This window comes from Solea senegalensis, unplaced genomic scaffold (assembly GCF_019176455.1).
Source record: "Solea senegalensis isolate Sse05_10M unplaced genomic scaffold, IFAPA_SoseM_1 scf7180000015261, whole genome shotgun sequence".
NCBI lineage: Eukaryota > Metazoa > Chordata > Actinopteri > Pleuronectiformes > Soleidae > Solea > Solea senegalensis.
This window is the reverse complement of record NW_025321280.1, coordinates 1-20,074: the sequence shown is the minus strand read 5'-3', so window position 1 is coordinate 20,074 and position 20,074 is coordinate 1. Positions and strand designations below refer to the sequence as shown.

Sequence of the window (20,074 nt, the reverse complement as noted above, 5' to 3'; positions counted from 1 at the left end):
CGGCACCTGGCGGCCCAGATAACTGAGGGTGGCGTCTGTAAAAGTCTGTGATGAGGTCAGGATCCACAATAAAGCTAGCAGGAACCCATGATCGTTCCTCTGGACCGTAGCCCTCCCAGTCCACCAGGAACTGCCTGCCCCGGCCCCTGTTGCGCACAGCCAGCAGAGCCTTGACTGAGTAGACAGGGCCGCCGTCGACCATCTGGGGAGGTGGAGGGGGTGCGGCTGCGGGCACCATGAGGCTTTCCTTAACCGGTTTCACCCGGCTGACGTGGAAGGTGGGGTGGACTCTCATGGACCGGGGCAAACGCAGACGGACAGCGGAAGGGCCGATGACCTTGGACACTGGGAAAGGCCCCACGAACCGTGGAGCCAACTTCCTGGAGGCGACTTGGAGAGGCAAATCCCGCGTAGAGAGCCAGACCTTCTGGCCAGGCTTGTATACAGGAGCAGGTAGGCGCCTCCGATCAGCAGCCCTCTTCATGCGGTCCACACTGCGTAGGAGTGCCTTACGGGCGGCTGCCCAGATGCGGTGGCATCGCCGGACCATGGCATGGGCCGACGGGACGATGATCTCCTTTTCTGTCTCGGAGAAGACAGGGGGCTGGTAGCCGAAGACGCACTGGAATGGAGACATGCCAGTTGCCGAGGTGAGAAGAGAGTTGTGGGCATATTCCACCCACACCAGCTTCTTGCTCCAGGAAGCCGGATTCTGCGACACCAGGCATCGAAGACAGGTCTCTAACTCCTGGTTGAGACGTTCCGTCTGGCCGTTGGCTTCTGGGTGATAACCAGAGGTGAGGCTGACGGTGGCTCCGATGAGCTTGCAGAACTCTTTCCAGAACCTGGATATGAACTGGGGCCCCCGGTATGAAACAATGTCTTTGGGAAAACCATGAATACGAAATACTTGAGTCATCATAATCTCTGCCGTTCTTTTGGCAGATGGAAGCTTGGGTAATGCTATGAAATGAGTCATTTTAGAAAACCTGTCTACCACTGTGAGCACAGTGGTGTTTCCTTCAGAGACCGGGAGCCCCGTGACGAAGTCGAGTGAGATCTCAGCCCATGGACGAGTGGGAACAGGGAGTGGCTGCAGCAACCCCATCTGCGCTCTGGAGGAGGTCTTGTTGCGGGCACAGATGGAACACGCCTCCACATACTCCCAAACCTCCCTCTCCATGGAGGGCCACCAAAACCTCTGGGAAATGACGTACATGGTCCTCTTAACTCCTGGATGGCAGGTGAGCAGTCCGGTGTGAGCCCAATGGATCACCTGTGGACGCATAACAGGGACAAACAAGCGATTCTCCGGACAACCACTAGGTGTCGGATTCTCACCATTAGCCTGCTTCACCTGAGATTCTATCTGCCAACTCACCGCTCCTACCACACGGTTCAGTGGTAGGATGGGCTCCGGTTCCTTGGCAGTAGGCTCGGGGTCAAACAGACGGGACAAGGCATCGGGCTTGGTGTTCTGGGACCCCGGCCTATAAGACAAAACAAAGTTTTTCACTGCTAATAACTCACGGTTCCCAACATCGTAGTTTCTCTCTGCTGGCGAGAGTTTATGAGACAGGAAGGCGCAGGGATGAAGCTTGTTGTCCTTCTCAGAGTGCTGGGAGAGTACTGCCCCCACTCCATTATTGGAGGCATCCACCTCCACCACAAACTGCCGTGGTGGAGCTGTGAGAATGGGGGCAGTAGTGAATCGCACTTTGAGCTGCTGGAAGGCCTCCTCAGCTTGAGGGGACCACAAAAAGGGAGACTGAGGAGAGGTAAGTGCATGTAGAGGTGCAGCTGTGGCACTGAAGTTTCGGATAAACCTCCTGTAAAAGTTAGCAAATCCTAAGAATTGTTGAACCTTTTTGCGGCTATCAGGTGTTGGCCACTGAGCCACAGCGCTAACTTTAGCCGGATCCATTTGCACCTTTCCAGGGGCTATGATAAAGCCAAGGAAAGATACAGTGTCGGCATGGAATTCGCTCTTTTCTGTCTTGACATATAATTGGTTCTCCAGCAGTCGCTGGAGAACCTGCCGTACATGATGCACATGAGAGTCTAAATCTGGGGAGAAGATCAATATGTCATCTAAATACACGAACACAAAGTGGTTCAGGAAGTCTCTCAGTACATCGTTGATCATTGCTTGGAAGACAGCAGGAGCATTGGTCAACCCAAACGGCATGACTAGGTACTCGTAATGACCACTAGGAGTGTTAAAGCCTGTTTTCCATTCATCCCCCTCTCTGATCCTAACCAGATGATAGGCGTTTCTGAAAGACCTAGTCTTACCCTATCATCCTAATAGACCACTTAGGTCACAAAATACAGGTTTACTTGTGGTTCCCAGAGTCTGTAAGAGGAGAATGGGAGGCAGAGCCTTTAGCTACCAGGCTCCTCTCCTGTGGAACCAGCTTCCAATGATAGTTCGGGAGGCGGACACTCTCTCTGTATTTAAAGTTAAACTTAAAACTTTCCTTTTTGATAAAGCTTATAGTTAGAGCTGGTTCAGGGAAACCTAAACCATCTCTTAGTTATGCTGCTATAGAACTAAACTGCTGGGGGATTTTCCGGTGGTACACGCACATTCACTCTCTCACACTCAGCATTTAATTATGACTTTTTATATGTCATTAACTTTGTCTCTTTCTCTCCCTAGTTTGTGTCCTTCCTTCCTTCCCTCTCTCTCTCTCTCTCGCTCTCCGTATTCTCATCATGCAGGTTGAAGGATCAAGATCCAGTTTCCGAGGCTACGCTCATCGTCACCATTATTATTATTTTGTAAATTAAAAAGTCGATATCAGTAACTGTATAAACTTGTAACCTGATACAGTTGTTGTGTATCTGCTGCTGGTCTCCCTCTCTCTCTTCTGTCTCTCCCTCATCTCCCTCTTGTCCTTTCTCTCCCCCCATTTTCTGTCCCCCACCTCTCCACTATCCCCCATTTTTCCTTTCACCCCAACCGGTCGAGGCAGATGACCGCACATCTCTGAGCCTGGTTCTGTCAGAGATTTCTTCCTGTTAAGAGGGAGTTTTTTCTCTCCACTGATGCCTAGTGCTTGCTCATTGTGTGAACTGTTGGGGGTCTCTGCTCTCTTTGATGTTGTCTATGTACAGTGCCTTGAGATCATGTATGTTATGATTTGGCGCTATACAAATAAAATTGAATTGAATTGAATTGAATTGAATCTTCACGAGGAAAAAACTCTGATGGCTCAAAAAGGGACAAAACAAAGTAGCAACTAAGAAAAGCAAAAACCTTACAAACAATTGACGTGGTATGGATTGGCGTGGATTCTCTGGCATGACAGACAAGACGAACTGACGCAGGGCAGAGGGAAGCACAGGCTATATGTAACTCAAAGTAAATGGGGAACAGGTGGAAACAATCAGGGCAGGGAAGATAATCAGACTGGCGGGAAAACTACAGGGGAAGGGCAAGTTATCTGAAACAAGAGGAAAGAGAGATGTCAAAATAAAACAGGAAGTCACAAAACAAATAGAAGGCAAAACTAAACATAACTTAACACAACTTTCTGGATATGACACATATATTAACTAGTTTTCATGGTCACATATATATGTTAGTTATGGAGGTCTACTTACATATATTAACTTGTTTTCATGGTCACATATATGTGAGTTATGGAGGTCTACATATATTAACTTGTTTTCATGGTCACATATATGTTAGTTATGGAGAAGTCTACTTACATATATTAACTTGTTTTCATGGTCACATATATATGTTAGTTATGGAGGTCTACTTACATATATTAACTTGTTTTCATGGTCACATATATATGTTAGTTATGGAGGTCTACTTACATATATTAACTTGTTTTCACGGTCACATATATGTTAGTTATGGAGGTCTACTTACATATATTAACTTGTTTTCATGGTCACATATATATGTTAGTTATGGTCTACTTACATATATTACTTGTTTTATGGTCACATATATGTTAGTTAGGTCTACTTACATATATTAACTTGTTTTCATGGTCACATATATGTTAGTTATGGAGGTCTACTTACATATATTAACTTGTTTTCATGGTCACATATATGTTAGTTATGGAGGTCTACTTACATATATTAACTTGTTTTCATGGTCACATATATGTGAGTTATGGAGGTCTACTTACATATATTAACTTGTTTTCATGGTCACTACTTACATATATTAACTTGTTTTCATGGTCACATATATGTTAGTTATGGAGGTCTACTTACATATATTAACTTGTTTTCATGGTCACACATTTATGTTAGTTATGGAGGTCTACTTACATATATTAACTAGTTTTCATGGTCACACATTTATGTTAGTTATGGAGGTCTACTTATATATTAACTTGTTTTCATGGTCACATATATATAGTTATGGAGGTCTACTTACATATATTAACTTGTTTTCATGGTCACATATATGTTAGTTATGGAGGTCTACTGACATATATTAACTTGTTTTCATGGTCACACATATATGTTAGTTATGGAGGTCTACTTACATATATTAACTTGTTTTCATGGTTACACATATATGTTAGTTATGGAGGTCTACTTACATATATTAACTTGTTTTCATGGTCACATATATATTAGTTATGGAAGTCTACTTACATATATTAACGTGTTTTCATGGTCACACATATATGTTAGTTATGGAGGTCTACTTACATATATTAACTGGTTTTCATGATTAAAAACCTCCTAATTGCTGCAAACGAACCAAAACCACACCCCCAGAACGTGGACTGTGTTTGATTGGCCAGGTACCTGGAAGTGACGTAATAGATAGGCCAGCTCTCAGATACACAGCTCCCCCTCTGGCACGGTGGATGCGCTGCATCTCAGCAGCTACAACAAGAGTAGTTCTTCTTCTTCTGCGGTTCAATGTATGCAACTGGATGTGCCCGGACTAGTGCCCGCACCAGGAGGCGCTACGGTGGTGAGAGGAGTGGTGAGGTATACTGATGACGACATCAAATTAAGGAAGTGCCGATGTGCTTCGCAGAGCCCAGGAAAACAATACAACACTATTTTCTCAGCAGTGGCTGAACTGTTTGTTCTGAAACTTTAGGGTTTCATAAACGAGGTAATGACGCAGATACACACACAAACGCAGCGTTAACTGGAGCTTCCGGTCTATGTGGGCTTTAACTGACATAACTCATCATTAACTGACATGTGTCAGCATTAACTGGCACGAGTCAGTGACTCGTTCAAATTTGTATTCATATACAAATATAAATTGTAGCACTTTGGGCTGCAGTTACAGACGTCACAGATTAATTTGGGATTAGGGAAGAACCTGTGTGTGACTGACTGTTTCCTCATGATAAAAAAAAGCCCAAACATTCAGAAGTGGGAAGAAGCACAGTGAGACACTGAGTCACACACACACACACAGACACACACACAGTCACATCATGGACGCTGGTCTGACCTGCAGGACCAGGACCAGGATTCTGTATCTGCTGTTCTTTGCTGTTGCAGGTGAGATGATTTATCTCATGTGATTTGTGTACAACAAAAGGATCACATGTTCACTGCTACACTTAACGGAATCAGATTATGATTCATTTGGATTATGAGGAACAGAGAAAGGTAAAGTCCGGTGTAAACCTCAGAAATATCACTGAACCAGGTTTCTTACATGTTTCAGCCTGAGATACGTTCAGATTTCACAGATTATACGACAACGTCTGTTTGTAATCAGATTACAGAACATTCACTGACAGTTAGGTGATCCGATTAGAATCATAATCACATGTTCAGATAATCCAATTACAGCCTTAAAACCATGTTAATGTAAACAGATTACAATCATAAACATGTGTTCAGATAATCAGATTACAACCATACACACATGGTCAGATAATCAGATTACAACCATACACACATGATCAGATATCAGATTACAACAATACACGTGGTCAGATAATCAGATTACAACGATACACACATGATCAGATATCAGATTACAACAATACACACGGTCAGATAATCAGATTACAATCACAAACACGTTCAGGTAATCAGATTATAACCATAAACACATGGTCAGGTAATCAGATTACATCACTTATCTCCTCTCAGTTTTCACGAGATCGTGTTTTGCAAACAACAATGTTTTCACGTCTCCTCGTCGTCCGACCTGACTCGTCCTGAGGTCACCTGACTCAAACCCCTCCCCTCTCCCTCCCGCAGGCCTCAGCTCCGGGGATGACGGCTGGTCCATAAACGTGCAGCCGGAGGTTCGAGCAATGGACGGTTACCCAGTGGTGCTGCCCTGCACCTTCAGCCACCCGCAGCACTCCCAGCATGCCTCGCTGCAGGTGCTGTGGCGTCTGGGCCACGGGCCGAGCGCCACTGTCCTGTTCCGATGCACCTGCCGCGCCGGGGCCCCCACGTGCGAGCCGGGGCCCCAGCAGGACCAGCGCTACCGGCTGGAGGGAAACCCTCGAGAACACGACCTGTCGCTGCGCATCAACAGCGCCACCCTCCAAGACAGCGGGCGCTACTTCTGCAGGGTGGAGGTCCAGGGACGAGAACACGTCAGCTTTGAGGACAAGATGGGGACAAGACTCAGAGTGGAGGGTAAGATGATGTGCTACGACTTTTCTAAGCATTTTAAGTAACCATGGTGACAAAAATCGCAAAAAAATACAAATCATTTCCACATACACACAAATGGAAAACAGGTGGAAAAACGATCAGAATGCAGCCCTCTTTGGAGCCTCACAGTGTCGTCAAACTTTAACGTAGAGGCGTGGTTCAAACTTTAAACTTCTCACAAGACTGGAGACTTTTCTCACCTCACTCAAAGTTTTCATACATATTAAGATTTTTAAACAATCACAAATTAAGTTTTGCACTTTTTTATTGGACGTTTTCAGATTTTATAATGAGTGTGTGTTGCGTTGTTAGAGTGGTGACGTCACTCACTCATTTCCTGGTAACATATTTGAATGTTTACTCAAGTTTTACTTTAAAGTAATTCATACAAACCTGCTGCTAACATCAGATAAACTTTGTCTTAATTAATGGCCTTTTCCTGATTATACTCAGCATTATTTGTGTGTGTGTGTGTGTCGCAGCGCCTCCAAAGATCCTGGCTCTGTCAGTAGAGGGCAGCATTGAGTCCGGATACACGGCTCTGTGCAGGGTTCAGGGTTCACCGCTGCCGGACGTCCAGTGGCTCGGCCCAGATGACCTCCTGCAGGGGTCGCTGCTCGGCCCGCCGGTCCACCCGCTGGGTCAGGGCGCCGCCACTCATTACCACACCGTGAGTCAGCTGAGAGACGTGGAGGCGGGGCAACAGTACACCTGCAGCGCCTCCAACCCTCTGGGCAAAGAGCAGGCCACACTGTATGTCCTGACCCCGCGACCCCCGCCATCCGTGGGCGGGGCATCACCCACTCTCCTTCTGCTCCTGTCTGTGTCTGTGGGGGCAAAGGTCGTCCTGCTGGTGGGGATGGGGGTGTGGTTGGTGCAGGGCAGAACTCTGCAGGGAGTCAGCTGCTGGAGGAAGTGACATCACTGTCACTGTGTTCAAATGTTGCTGATTTTTAAAAGTCTGCTTGTATGAACGACTGACACATTTTCACTGTAAGGTGAGGCTGACATAGATTTGATGAATTTAGCAGCTAAAATCACAGTGTGAGCCTCTGTGTTAGTGTGACTGTGTCAGTTCCTCATATATCACAAATCTATCCCTCCATGTTTATTTATATTCTGTTTGATTTTTTTCAAATGCGATGAATTATAACAACATTATTATTACAATAAAAATGTGTTGATGTCTTGGAAACTGTGCTTGTTATCTATTGTTGTCTATCTTCACACCTGGGAACACCTGGGAACACCTGGGAACACCAGGATGCCTCTGGAGGAGCTGGGTCGAGGACAGTCTGGGCTGATGTCCTCCACAAAGACAACTGAATGGAATGGAACATGTTGTGTTGTTTATATACTGCTGTTATAAATGTCTCTGGATGTGAACAGCGCCACCTACTGCCAAAATGACGTCGCCTCATGTCCAACAAATCACAAACAGCTGAAAGTGACAAACGCTCAGTGGTGTCATTTTACGACAAGTAACAACCTCAACCAATACAAAATACAATACAACACAAAAGGAATAAAAGCATCAACAACATGTTAATAAAGGAATAAAAATATCAAAAACATCTCCATTAAGGAATAAAAACATCAAAAACATCATTAATAAAGGAATACAACATCAAAAGGGCAGCCTGTGGCCAAGTGAAAAGAGAACTTGGCTTGTAACTGGAAGGTCGCCAGTTCTAGTCCTCACCAGGTCAAAAGGGCTGGGGCACCTGAGCAAGGTACCCAACCTCCATTGCTCCTTGGGCGCTACTCAGTGTGGCAGCCCGTATAAAAACATCTTAATAAAGGAATTAAAATATCAAAAACGTGTTAATAGAGGAATGAAAACATCAAATACATCTTCATTAAGGAATTAAAAACATCGGTAAACATCTTATTAAAGGAATAAAAACATCAAAAACATGTTAATAAAGGAATAAAAACATCACAAACATGTTCACAACGGAATAAAAACATCAAAAACATCTTCATTAAGGAATAAAAACATCAACAACATCTAAAAGGAATAAAAACATCAAAGCAGAGACCAAGAGGAAACATCAAAGAACCTTACTGTTACCATTTCATCATCAGAGCGGTGCATGTGATGCACTGATGAGAGCTGAAGGGGCGGGGCCTGGCACATATAGCTAAAACAGGTGCTGGTTATTTTAAAATCAGTGAAAAGAATCAATAAAAGACGTGTGACGATTTCATAGTTTTAATAATCATGTGATCACACATTAAAGGGACAATTGCAGAATATTAAGTTAGGTATGTGTTAAAAACAGCTTACTGCACTGAGAGCGCCCCCTGCTGCTGAGACTCAGGCGCTCTGAGTGAAAACAGTCTTCGTGTCTCAGTCTACGATATCTACAGCACATGTTCACATCTTTATCTCACTGTGAGACTTTTCCAACAGGAAACTGAAGTTTGTAAACCACTCACTCTCCCAAACCAAAGTCCATCGAGAAAATCAGTGATTTTAACATCACCCTTTGTTCAGATTTAGCTCAGTGACACAAAGTGACCACACGAGGCAGCAGAGGACCAGCAGCTCCTGTGTCCCCGCCAGCTAAAATCACTGATGGGTTAAGGTTAGCACTTAGGGTTATTAGAGTTATTATGATTAACAGTTACCAGAATGTAAAGATTATGTTTCTAAATGCTTTTGCACAAACCTCACAGCTACATGACTACCACAGGTCACATGACATCACTCATCACATGACTGACGCTGTGCCGGACTGTACCACTACAGAGGGAAGAGGAGGGGCCTCCTGTAGCAGACAGGACGTGCAGCCATGCAGCAGTCGTCGTCCCTCCACCCAAAGTCCTTGCCGCTCTTCAGACTCATAATGGCGCACTGACCGTCGTTCATGGTGCCGGGTTCTCCGTCGTCCCAGTTGACGCCTCCGACGTCCTCGCCGTTGAGCCAGTACCACTCGCCGTTGTGGGAGCTACGGCGCAGGCCGATCCACACGTCCTCCTCACTGCCGTTCTTGGCTTTTTCTATCTCTGAGTAGATGTGTGTGATGTTTTCAGAGCTGGAGAGACTGACCAGCTCCAGGTCTCTGTCCCGGCAGAACTTCACCGACTCACGCCAACCGGCCGCCACGTCTCCTATTAACAAGACCTCTGGAATCACGACGCAACCTCTGAAATCTGAGGGTCACAGGACAACACATTTAATCTGTAATCTGGATTATGCATAACAATACGTCCTCTGAATGAATGAATGTGAGAGCAAATGGATGTGAGAGTGAATGGTTGAATGTGAGAGTGAATAAATGAATGTGAGAGTGGATGAATGAATGAATGAGTGAATGAATGAGAGTGGATGGTTGAATGTGAGAGTGGAATGGTTGAATGACAGTGAGTGAAGGAATGTGGGGAGAGTGAATGGTTAAATGTGAGGAGTGAGTGAATGAATGAATGTGAGAGTGAATGAATGCATGTGAGAGTGGGTGAATGAATGTGAAAGTGATGGTTGAATGTGAGAGTTAATGGTTGAATGTGACAGTGCGAATAAATGAATGTGAGAGGAATGAATGAATGATTGTGAGAGTGAATTATGAATGTGGAGAGTGAATGGGTTGTATATGAGAGGCGAGTGAATGAATGAATGTGAGAGTGAATGGCTGAATGTGAGAGTGGGTGAATGAATGAGAGTGGATGGTTGAATGTGAGAGTGAATGGTTGAATGAGAGTGAACTAATGAATGTGAGAGTGAATGGATGAATGTGAGAGAGTGAATGGTTGAATGAGAGTGAGTGAATGAATGAATGTGAGAATGAATGAATGAATGTGAGAGTGGTTGAATGAATGTGAGAGTGGATGGTTGAATGTGAGAGTGAATGGTTGAATGTAAGCGTGAATAAATGAATGTGAGAGTGAATGGTTGAATGTAAGAGGGAATGAAGGAATGTGAGAGTGAATGGTTAAATGTGAGAGTGAGTGAATGAATGAATGTGAGAGTGAATGAATGAATGTGAGAGTGGATGGTTGAATGTGAGAGTGAATGGTTGAATGTGAGAGTGAGTGAATGAATGAATGTGAGAGTGGATGGTTGAATGTGAGAGTGAATGGATGAATGTGAGAGTGAGTGAATGAATGTGAGATTGGGTGAATGAATGTGAGAGTGGATGGTTGAATGTGAGAGTGAATGGCTGAATGTGAGCGTGAATAAATGAATGTGAGAGTGAATGAATGAATGTGAGAGTGAATGGATGAATGATTGTGAAAGTGAATGAATGAACGTAAGAGTGAATGAAGGAATGTGAGAGTGAATGGTTGTATATGAGAGTGAGAGAATGAAGGAATGTGAGAGTGAATGGTTGAACGTGAGAGTGAATGGTTGAACGTGAGAGTGAATGGTTGAAAGTGAGAGTGAATGGTTGAATTTGAGCGTGAATGAATGAATGTGAGCGTGAATGGTTGAATGTAAGAGTGAATGAATGAATGTGAGAGTGAATAGTTGAATGAGACCCTCATGTGGAGCACAAAGTCATGGACCAGGACATACTTGATGTGAGACAGTAGAAGTTTGATTGACAGTGTTGGGTTCTGACCTGGGCTGGTGCTGATGGCGGCTGCTGGATTACCATACGGAACGTCGCTTTTGCTCCCTAAAAAGTAGACGGCCATGTTGGCGTACGTGTGCCACACGACGTGCTTCCCTGGCTCCACAACGACCTCTGTTGACATGTAATTGGTTCCTTGCAGCTTCTGCCAGCCCGGACTCTGCAGAGGAGCGTCTCCAATTCGAACCCCATCTGTGAAATCCTTGTGGATCACAATCACAATGGAGTTCTCCATCAAACTGATGCCATTGACCACAAAGCAGGAGGCAAAGTCCGTCTCTGGGATCAGGTTGAGGAGTAAACCCGGGCGGTAGAGGATGGCTGCACCGCTCGTCTCCAGCACTGGAGAGGTTGGGTCATAGTCCACTAATAAGGAGGAACTCACAAGAATCAATGTGTTGCTTGTTCTACTGGCCAGAGCCGGAGGAATGAAGAACCTCAGGGTGTGGTTTTTGGCAGGCAACAGCGTGCTCTGCAGAAGTCCACATGTGCAGCTGCTTCTCAGAACACAAGCGTGAGAGAGAAGGACGGCCACTGGATGGTCAGTGTGCACTTCTTTTAGTTTGTCCTCCTTTTTGACCAGGATCTGAGCCACCTGCTGCGGCTGAAGTGAGAATTCTTGGGGGTTTTGTCCGACCACGGACACTGTAGTCGGTCGGTCGCCACTGATGATGACCAGCTTAAATGGTCTTCTCTCAGTCACAGCCAGTGAGGTGTCTACTGTGGCTCCTGTGATGTTGGGCAGAGGTGGGATCAGGTACCTGGTGCTCAGTTTGTCTGTGGGTATGACCAGAGCTGTCTGCACACTGTTGTCTTTCAAGGTGATGGCGTTGACCACGATGTCCTTGTTGCTGAGGACGACCACAGCTTCGTTAGACATGTTTGTTTTCTTGAGTTCCAGTGAGACATCAATGAAGACGTTCCTGGTCTCTCCAGCTGTCAGTGTCTCCAGCCAGAATAACTGATTGTGCGTCTTGATCTGGACCTTTGTCTGGTCGTACAGGGTGGTGACTTCGATGCTGTTAAACGGCAGAATGGGATGATAATAGGCGATATTCTCCGGAAACGCAACAATGAATTTTGTACCAATGTTGTTCTTCTGTTGATCGGTAGAAAAGTCTGAAAAAATAAAAACAGAAACTGTAGGAACATCTTTACCTGGTTCATCTTATTCCCATCTTTTACTGCTGCTGCTAACTGACCCTGACCTACAGTGGTCTGAAAGTGCAAACCATTATTACAAATCCTGAAAACACTTTTACAAATCCCAAAACAAATTAACAAAAGTTGAATGGCCGCTTGCAGCATTTGGTATATTTCCTTTATTTTTTTTCAGGATTTGTAAAAGTGTTCCAGGATTTGTAAAAGTGTTTTCAGGATTTGTTAAAGTGTTCCAGGATTTGTAAAAGTGTTTTCAGGATTTGTAAAAGTGTTTAAAAGTGTTTTCGGATTTGTAAATGTGTTTTCAGGATTTGTAAAAGTGTTTCAGGATTTGAAAGTGTTTCAGGATTTGTAAAGTGTTCAGGATTTGTAAAAGTGTTTCAGGATTTGTAAAAGTGTTTTCAGGATTTGTAAAAGTGTTTCAGGATTTGTGAAAGTCTTTTCAGGATTTGTAAAAGTGTTCCAGGATTTGTAAAAGTGTTCCAGGATTTGTAAAAGTGTTTCAGGATTTGTAAAAGTGTTTCAGGATTTGTAAAGTTTTTCAGGATTTGTAAAAGTGTTTCAGGATTTGTGAAAGTCTTTTCAGGATTTGTAAAAGTGTTCCAGGATTTGAAAGTCTTTCAGGATTTGTAAAAGTGGATTTGTAAAAGTGTTTCAGGATTTGTGAAAGTATTTTCAGGATTTGTAAAAGTGTTCCAGGATTTGTGAAAGCCTTTCAGGATTTGTAAAAGTGTTTTCATGATTTGTAAAAGTGTTTCAGGATTTGTAAAAGTGTTTTCAGGATTTGTTAAAGTGTTCCAGGATTTGTAAAAGTGTTTTCAGGATTTGTTAAAGTGTTCCAGGATTTGTAAAAGTGTTTTCAGGATTTGTAAAAGTGTTCCAGGATTTGTAAAAGTGTTTACAGGATTTGTAAAAGTGTTCCAGAATTTGTAAAAGTGTTTTCAGGATTCGTAAAAGTGTTCCAGGAAAAGTGTTCCAGGATTTGTAAAAGTGTTTTCAGGATTTGTAAAAGTGTTTTCAGGATTTGTAAAAGTGTTTCAGGATTTGTGAAAGTGTTTTCAGGATTTGTAAAAGTGTTCCATGATTTGCAAAAGTGTTTCAGGATTTGTAAAAGTGTTCCAGGATTTGTAAAAGTGTTTTCAGGATTTGTAAAAGTGTTCCATGATTTGTAAAAGTGTTTTCAGGATTTGTAAAAGTGTTCCAGGATTTGTAAAAGTGTTTCAGGATTTGTAAAAGTGTTTTCAGGATTTGTAAAAGTCTTTTCAGGATTTGTAAAGTGTTCAGGATTTGTAAAAGTGTTTACAGGATTTGTAAAAGTGTTTGATTTTGAAAGTCTTTTCAGGATTTGTAAAAGTGTTCCAAGATTTGTGAAAGCCTTTTCAGGATTTGTAAAAGTGTTTTCAGGATTTGTAAAAGTGTTCCAGGATTTGTAAAGTGTTCAGGATTTGTAAAAGTGTTTTCAGGATTTGTAAAAGTGTTTTCAGTGTTCAGATTTGTAAAGTGTTTCAGGATTTGTAAAAGTGTTTTCAGGATTTGTAAAGGATTTGTAAAAGTGTTTTCAGGATTTGTAAAAGTGTTCCATGATTTGTAAAAGTGTTCCCATTTTCCTAAAAGTGTTTGATTTGTAAAAGTGTGGAAAAGTGATTTTCAGGATTTGTAAAGTGTTCAGGATTTGTAAAAAGTGTTTCAGGATTTGTAAAAGTGTTTGATTTTGAAAGTCTTTTCAGGATTTGTAAAAGTGTTCCAGGATTTGTGAAAGCCTTTTCAGGATTTGTAAAAGTGTTTCAGGATTTGTAAAAGTGTTCCAGGATTTGTGAAAGCCTTTTCATGATTTGTAAAAGTGTTTTCAGGATTTGTAAAAGTGTTTCAGGATTTGTAAAAGTGTTTTCAGGATTTGTAAAAGACAGTCAGTCATCATCTACCTCTTTATCCTCCACCAGAGGAATCTCAGCTACATCGGGCGATAGGCGGGGTACACCCTGGACAGTTCGCCAGTCCATCGCAGGGCCAAACACACACACACACACACACACACACAGATAGAGACAAACAACCACTCACTCTCACAGTCAATTTTGCATGTTTTTGGACTGTGGGAGGAAGCCGGAGAACCCGGAGAGAACCCACCCACACACAGGGAGAACATGCATTCCAGGCAAGAGTGCTAACCACTACACCACCGTGTGGCCCTATTTGTAAACGTGTTTTCAGGATTTGTAAAAGTGCTCCGGGATTTGTAAAAGTGTTTTCAGGATTTGTAAAAACGCTTCAGGATTTGTAAACGTGTTGTTATAATGGTTTGCACTTCTAGTCCACAGTACTGACCTGTTGCTTCCTGCTACAGTTGTGTGTGTGTTTATGTCAGAGTGAGGTGTGGTCACCAGAGTCCTGAGCCATCACCGTCAATGTTGCCGTCGGCGACAGCAGGAAGAGAAGCAGCACAGGAAACATGGCGACACCACAATGACCTGAAACGAGTCCTCACAACCTGGAAACACCTGGAAACAAGTTTTACTTCAACTCGTCATTAGTTAAAAGTATCACGTTGTCAAGTGGAGCGCCCCCTACAGTTGTAATTCTAACTTAGCTTTGAGTATGAACAGTTTCACTGTTATTGTAACACATTTACACTGACCCCTAGTGGTGTCAGTGCACATGCTGCTTTAAACACACGATAACATCGAAACGAATCAAATGATTTTACTCTAAAACTCTAAATATTAAATCAGAGAAATTCAAAGTGAGACAAATAAGGAAAAACACTAGTAAACACAAGTGAAGAAAACAAATAAAAATACCTTATTTTACACTGAATAAAAAACCCTGATGGAACCAATTATCAATATTAAATATGAAGAAAATAAATAAATGACCATTAGAAACAGAAACACGAGGGAATTTACAAAAGAGAAGCAGGAAGTTTGATTTAAGAAAACACACACTGGTGTGATGATGACCTCTGACCTGCTGCAAATCTTCAAATAAAACTTATATTTTTCTTCTTTAAAGTAAAAAAAAAAATCAGTCACACCTGCTCGTCCGTCCTCGTCCTCCCCGCCGTCTCCTTCAGTCCTGAAATGAAAAGACATTTGTCAGTCAAACAAAGGCGTCCGAGGACGTTTGCATGAGGAGGGCGGGGTCAAAGGTCACAGGTTTGAAAGTCAAATGAGCACAACTCATGTCCTGTTTGTCCTTCTGTCCACACACACTCACACACACATGCACACACACACATGTTGGACATTGCATTGACTTACATTCATTTCCTGGAGACTTACTCTAACCTTAACCATAATTACTACTGGCCTAATCCTAATCCTAACCCTAACCCTAACCCTAACCCTAACCTCAACCTAACCTTAAAACATATATTCACCTTAAAATGCGGTTATTTACGTTGTCCCCATAATGTGACTGTGTAGACAGTTTTAGGTCCCCACAACATTAGTAATACCCGCATACATGCACACACACATTCACACACACACAACCTGTGGTTTTTAAATGTGCTTTATAAATAAATGTAAAGTTTTACTTACTTACTTTACTACTTTATTTATGTTTAAAGTCAGACACACATATATCTAGGGCAATGAAAATTTCCGAGATAATCGATTTCAAACCTAGACAGTTCGATTCAAGATTTCTTTTTATTGATGACTTCTTTGATGGTCAAACCAGGAAACATTTGATTTCTACAGGTTTTTGCAGCTGAGCTCTGACTTCACACAAAGAATGGCAGTCTCTTATATTAAAGCCCTCTGATTTTGAACGTTTCTTCATCAAGATCATAAAGAAAGCGGATGATAAAAAAAACGGTATCGCATTTATATAAATAAGAGAATGGGCATAAACTGACCAGCAGCCCCTCATGGAAAGTAAATCTCTGCTTTTTCAAAGCTCCATTTATCATCTGCAAATTTGACAAAACAAAGACAAATCTCTGCTGGAGACAATGCGGACAAATTGGAGATCACACACAGATTTTTTGGGATTGTCCTAAACTGAAGATATACTGGGAGGGGATCCGGGCGGAACTTTCTAACATCTTACAAATTAGCATAAATAATGACCCGCTGGTCTTTGTTCTTGGAGTGCTTCCGTATGACCTACTCAAAATCCTCATAATGGTGGCAAAAAAGATGATAACTATGTCCTGGTGTAAGCCACTGTTTTTTTTACTCAGATATGGAGCAAAAGAATTTAAAGCTTTTAATAAGAAAACATCTGTAAGTGTGTTTAAATATGTAAAAATTGAAACTTCAATAAACACATTTGTTCAAAAAAACAAAGTCAGACACACAGTGGTGCTGTGGGACCATCTTTTGTTGCCTAGCAGCAGGAACTGAATGGAGCCTGTGTGCAGTGTTGTATGGAGGTTGATTAATGCCACACGAGCTGGAAACATCACTTTTTCTTTTTTTTTTAAAGGTAAAATCATTTTACAAAGTGACCTATCACAGGACAGAAACATCAACTGACTCCTCCTCCACACACTCAAAAACGCGTTCATGCAACATTTTTTACCAACTGGAAACACAATGTTTTTCTATGTATGTGAGTGAGCGGTGTGTGTGTGTGTGTATGTTAGCATCAGGCTAACATCCTTTAGTTGCATGGATGTATTATAAGACCTGGATGTAGCTCCGCCCCTTTGGTTCTGTTCATTCCTATGTAGTTGCTCACTCACACATATGTCTCTGACTTATGTGGAAGTTTCTGACTTGGTTTGTTTCCACAGAGCATGTGCAGTAGTGTTACTCCCATAATGCCCATGAACGGTGAAAGGCATGATGGGAGTACGCTACTGACATGCACAAGCGGATTTCATGAATACTGATGTCACATTAGCTTCGGTCTCTAAACCATGGATTTGTAAATGAATGTCAAACCAACGATAGTGAATACAGTAAAGTGAAAAGTATAATGACGTCATTACAGTTAAAATGATCAGTGAATATTAGTTTATATGTGTTGTTACAGGAATGATGTTGTTTTCTTCCATTCACTGATAAACTGTCACATGACTGAAAAAAATAATGATAATAACATGAAGTACTTTTATGATCCATTGAATCTTAACCATGAATATGATTTTGGTCTCATTGCTATGCTTTTTATTTTGGTTTAAATTTATAACAAATAAAGTGAACTTTATAGTTATAATTACAATTTATGGTAAATATAATAATCATCAAATATTACAATAAACCTGCAGACTCATGATCACATTATTAGGAACAATAACAATGTGTTAACTCCAGATTCTTTCACTCTAATTCATGTGTTCACCCCATTTATCAGTAACTTTATGAACAGATGGTGTAATTCATGTGTTCATCACATTTATCAGTGACTTTATGAACAGATAGTCTAATTCATGTGTTCATCACATTTATCAGTAACTTTATGAACGATAGTGTAATTCATGTGTTCACCCCATTTATCAGTGGCTTTATGAACAGATAGTGTAATTCATGTGTTCATCACATTTATCAGTGACTTTAGGAACAGATAGTGTAATTCATGTGTTCATTACATTTATCAGTAACTTTATGAACAGATAGTGTAATTCATGTCTTCATCACATTTATCAGTGACTTTATGAATGATAGTCTAATTCATGTGTTCATCACATTTATCAGTAACTTTATGAATAATAGTGTAATTCATGTGTTCATCACATTTATCAGTAACTTTATGAATGATAGTGTAATTCATGTGTTCATCACATTTATCAGTAACTTTATGAACAGACAGTGTAATTCATGTGTTAATCACATTTATCGGTAACTTTATAAACAGATAGTGTAATTCATGTGTTCATCACATTTATCAGTGACTTTATGAACGATAGTCTAATTCATCTGTTCATCACATTTATCAGTAACTTTATGAACAGAGTGAAATTCATGTGTTCATCACATTTATCAGTAACTTTATGAACAGAGTGAAATTCATGTGTTCATCACATTTATCAGTGACTTTATGAACAGATAGTCTAATTCATGTGTTCATCACATTTATCAGTAACTTTATGAACAATAGTGTAATTCTATCTTATGGAGAGATACAGCGCCACCTAGGGAGGCGGAGTCATATGTACACGGACAGTAAGTGCTCAGACTCTGTACGTCTTTCTGTGACTGAACTGTGAGTGAAATGTGGCATTAATCACCCTCCATACATCCACTCATGTAAAGCTGCAGTTTTCTCAGAGTCACAGACAGAAGCTGCTGCTGCTGAGGAAGACGAAGACGATGTGAACCGATTAATCCTCCGTTGTGATCTTTGTGATCTCGTCTTTCAAAGGTAAGAGTTTATTTAAATATAAAATGTTTTTATATCGTTTGTGAGACTGAATATTTTTGAACTGGATTGATTAAAAACACGACTCCTCTCCTCTCTTGGTTCATGCGTTTAAATCACCTCCTGTTTGTGGACTCTGACCTTTGACCTTTGAAATTGTAATTTTTCTGGTGAAATTACCTCATGTGATATTCAGATGACAGCATTGGGGGCGGAGCCTCCTGGTTAAAAGGTCGCAGTGATGAAGAAGTTCATTTGACCTCGTTTAACTTTCATCCGCTCATTTTACCTTCGCTCTCTATGACTGGAAGATTAGCGCCACCTTGTATTTTAAATATATCAGATCTTTGATTAAGATTAAGATTAAGATTGAGATTGAGATTGCACCTAACAATGGCATTTATGTTCATATTCTAATCTAAAGAGATTATTTTTGGTCTTTTGATTTCAGCATCCAAAATTAGAATCCCACCTCCTTTGTTCTTGACTCCTCCCACTCTTCACCACCCAACAGACCCCCCCCCTCCCCACCATGACCCTCCCCTCTGACTCAGATCTGGGGGCGGAGCTCCACAGCGACAGCACCTCAGCCTTGTCTTTGGACTCCAGCGTCTTCTTCAGTGAGACCATGGCGTCCTGCGTCCTTGGAGACGTCCTCGTCGTCAACGTGGGTGGGCGTCGCCATGCGCTGTCACAGGAGCTGCTGGCATCGCACCCGGAGACGCGGCTCGGGAAACTGGCTCGCTGCAGCCGGGACGCGGCGCTGGAGCTCTGCGATGACGCGGACCTCCTGGAGAACGAGTTCTTCTTTGACCGCAACGCACGGACCTTCCAGTAGGTGGCGCTGTGACACATCCAGCTGTAATAGAGTTAAAGGGATAGATGTGAGGTGAACACAGACACCTGCCACAGAACTTCTGTTAGGTGGGGCTTGAACAAATGAAGTAGCATGGCTCCGCCCACACAACCTGATGAATTAACCAATGAAGAAAAAGAAGGGAACGGCAGAGAGTGAAGAGGTTTACATACTTTCTGGTCTATGAAGGCCACCGTAGTTCCCTTTACCCACTTAGAGAAGGGAAGTGAGTCTGCAGTGTCACCAGTAGATGTTGCTAATACCTTTCGACTGGACCTTTAAGACCAGGTCTTTATGTCACTGTGAGACAGAACCCTGTAAAGCACTCACTCTCCCACACCAAAGTCCAGAGAGAAAATCAGTGATTTTAGCATCACAGCACACAGGAGTTGTTGATCCACTGCTGCCTCTCTTCAGTGTTTGAAATCCTTTGACCTCAGTGACACAAAGCGACCACACGAGGCAGCAGAGGACCAGCAGCTCCTAAAATCACGGGTTTTCTCTGTGAGGCTTGGTGTGGAAGAAGACTTGAACATGTTCT

At 42.3% G+C, this 20,074-nt stretch overlaps 2 protein-coding genes across 2 annotated transcripts; one reads left to right on the top strand and one right to left on the bottom strand.

Moving 5' to 3' along the window:
- Window positions 1-5,435: 5,435 nt before the first annotated feature.
- Window positions 5,436-7,765, top strand: LOC122762113 (sialic acid-binding Ig-like lectin 15). The gene is made up of 3 exons (XM_044017296.1): window positions 5,436-5,508; window positions 6,223-6,612; window positions 7,113-7,765. Exons 1-3 carry the CDS (start codon window positions 5,442-5,444, stop codon window positions 7,547-7,549), a joined length of 894 nt encoding a protein of 297 aa, XP_043873231.1. The 5' UTR covers window positions 5,436-5,441; the 3' UTR covers window positions 7,550-7,765.
- A 1,064-nt stretch (window positions 7,766-8,829) lies between these two features.
- LOC122762112 lies at window positions 8,830-12,571 on the bottom strand. Its single transcript, XM_044017295.1, has 2 exons — window positions 11,196-12,571; window positions 8,830-9,789 (listed from the first exon to the last, which is right to left on the bottom strand). The coding sequence occupies exons 1-2, from the start codon at window positions 12,085-12,087 to the stop codon at window positions 9,380-9,382; spliced, it is 1,302 nt and encodes a 433-aa protein (XP_043873230.1). The 5' UTR covers window positions 12,088-12,571; the 3' UTR covers window positions 8,830-9,379.
- Between the last annotated feature and the right edge of the window lie 7,503 nt (window positions 12,572-20,074).